Here is a 1,766-nt window from a genome sequence, read left to right on the forward strand (position 1 = left end):
CACACACACACACACACACACACACACACACACATAAATAAAAACAATTTTGACTCTTATTTTTGACTCTAAAATTGTGACCTAAAAAATCATAACATCATGTTTTAGAAACTTTATGTGCTCACATTTAGCTGGGAAAATTGCGATTAAATTGTTTAAAGGGATAGTTCACCCAAAAATGAAAATTCTGTCATCATTTACTCACCCTCATGTCGTTCCAAACCTGTATGACTAGAAGATATTTTGAAGATTGCTGGTAATCAAACAGTTGGTGCTTGCCATTGACTTCCATAGTAGGGAAAAAAAATACTATGGAAGTCAATGGCAACCACCAACTGTTTAATTACCAGCAATCTTCAAAATATCTTCTTTTATGTTCAACATAAGAAAGCAACTCATACAAGTTTGGAACGACATGAGGGTGAGTAAATGATGACAGAATTTTCATTTTTGGGTGAACTATCCCTTTAAGAGGCGCGTGCGAACGCGGAAGGCGCCTATGATACACCAAAAATGTTGTCTAGGTAGGCAGCTCAGAAGGTTTTGAGACGCAGCCTGTGTGTCGTTCCGGGCTGAGCGTCTGTCTCTTCTCAGTCAAGCCCTGGATATTAAACGCTAATAGTCTTCAAACACCCAATGCTTATAATCGATAAAAACTATATTTGAAGTGGAGACATTTGAGCTGTAAATGAGAGCATAACCAGCATGCTTAGATTCACAATATCCCTATAATATAAATAACCAAGAATGTTTGAATTAGCAGCCCCTGTGAATAAATTAGCTTTTTCGGCTGATTGCTTTTGTCGTCACTGATGTTGCGTTTCATAAATTTCATAAACCTTTCATGACCGGTCAGTATGCACGCTGTCAGATGACAAATTTCTTGTTTATCACTTATGTTTATACAGTATGACTAAATTAGCCATTTATTTTTCTTTTTGCGTGGCTCCATTACGACCAAACAACATTATATATATATATATATATAACGCCGTTTCTTACTTACCTTTCCGTATAACTCCATTGTTTTAACTATAAATAAAAAGAATACAATAAACGGAGCTTGATTCTCATTTAATCCTAATAAAGTATAGGTTTTTTCCGCTTTGGAGAGGTGGAGTCGGCTGTTGGGATAAATGTTGGATGCAGTGATGCTCGCAATGGACGTCAGCAGACACTCGCACTCTCCACCCATTCATCCCACATCCGCCCAGACTGCGTGTGAGTGCGGTCTGCAGACAGCAGGGGGCGGCCGTGCTGCTCTCTTCACAGACCAAAGACAACTGCATCTCATCATATATCAAAACATTCACTACATTCTACATTTGTGGATTTCATAAAATAATAAACAGATTGTGTGTACAATATATAATAAATAATATGATGAATATTACCAACAATGATAAATATTACAAATGTGAATGAACAAAAACGACTGAACAAAATGGGGGAAAAGTAAACAAAAACATTACTTATATAGGAAACTTCTGAAGAACATATTGTGAAATTCAAAAATATTAGATTTCATTTTAATAATATAATAATATCCTTTAATAATTTCCGTTATTGTAATTTAATCTTGTAAGTGTTTCGCTTGATCCTACTTTCAACAATTGTTTTGTGTGAGTATTTTGTTTTGTAGCTGGTGTGCAACTCTATGTGCTGCCGTCTTGACCAGTTGACCAGAAGAGACTGTGAAGTCTCAATGGGATTCTCCTGACTAAATAACGGATATATACACACACACACACACACACACACACACA

General features: G+C 36.2%; 1 protein-coding gene across 1 annotated transcript in view; it reads right to left on the reverse strand.

The window, feature by feature from the left end:
- LOC107657896 (ras-related protein Rab-3C-like) overlaps positions 1–1,169 on the reverse strand; it is a 7,552-nt gene extending 6,383 nt beyond the window's left edge. Inside the window, exon 1 of the mRNA XM_016446193.1 lies at positions 1,007–1,169. Within this exon, the coding sequence (XP_016301679.1) occupies positions 1,007–1,024 (18 nt within the window). The 5' untranslated portion in view covers positions 1,025–1,169. The remainder of the gene's footprint in view (positions 1–1,006) is intronic.
- Positions 1,170–1,766: the final 597 nt, after the last annotated feature.

Source organism: Sinocyclocheilus anshuiensis, unplaced genomic scaffold, assembly GCF_001515605.1.
Source record: "Sinocyclocheilus anshuiensis isolate Anshui unplaced genomic scaffold, SAMN03320099.WGS_v1.1 scaffold107, whole genome shotgun sequence".
NCBI classification, from domain to species: domain Eukaryota; kingdom Metazoa; phylum Chordata; class Actinopteri; order Cypriniformes; family Cyprinidae; genus Sinocyclocheilus; species Sinocyclocheilus anshuiensis.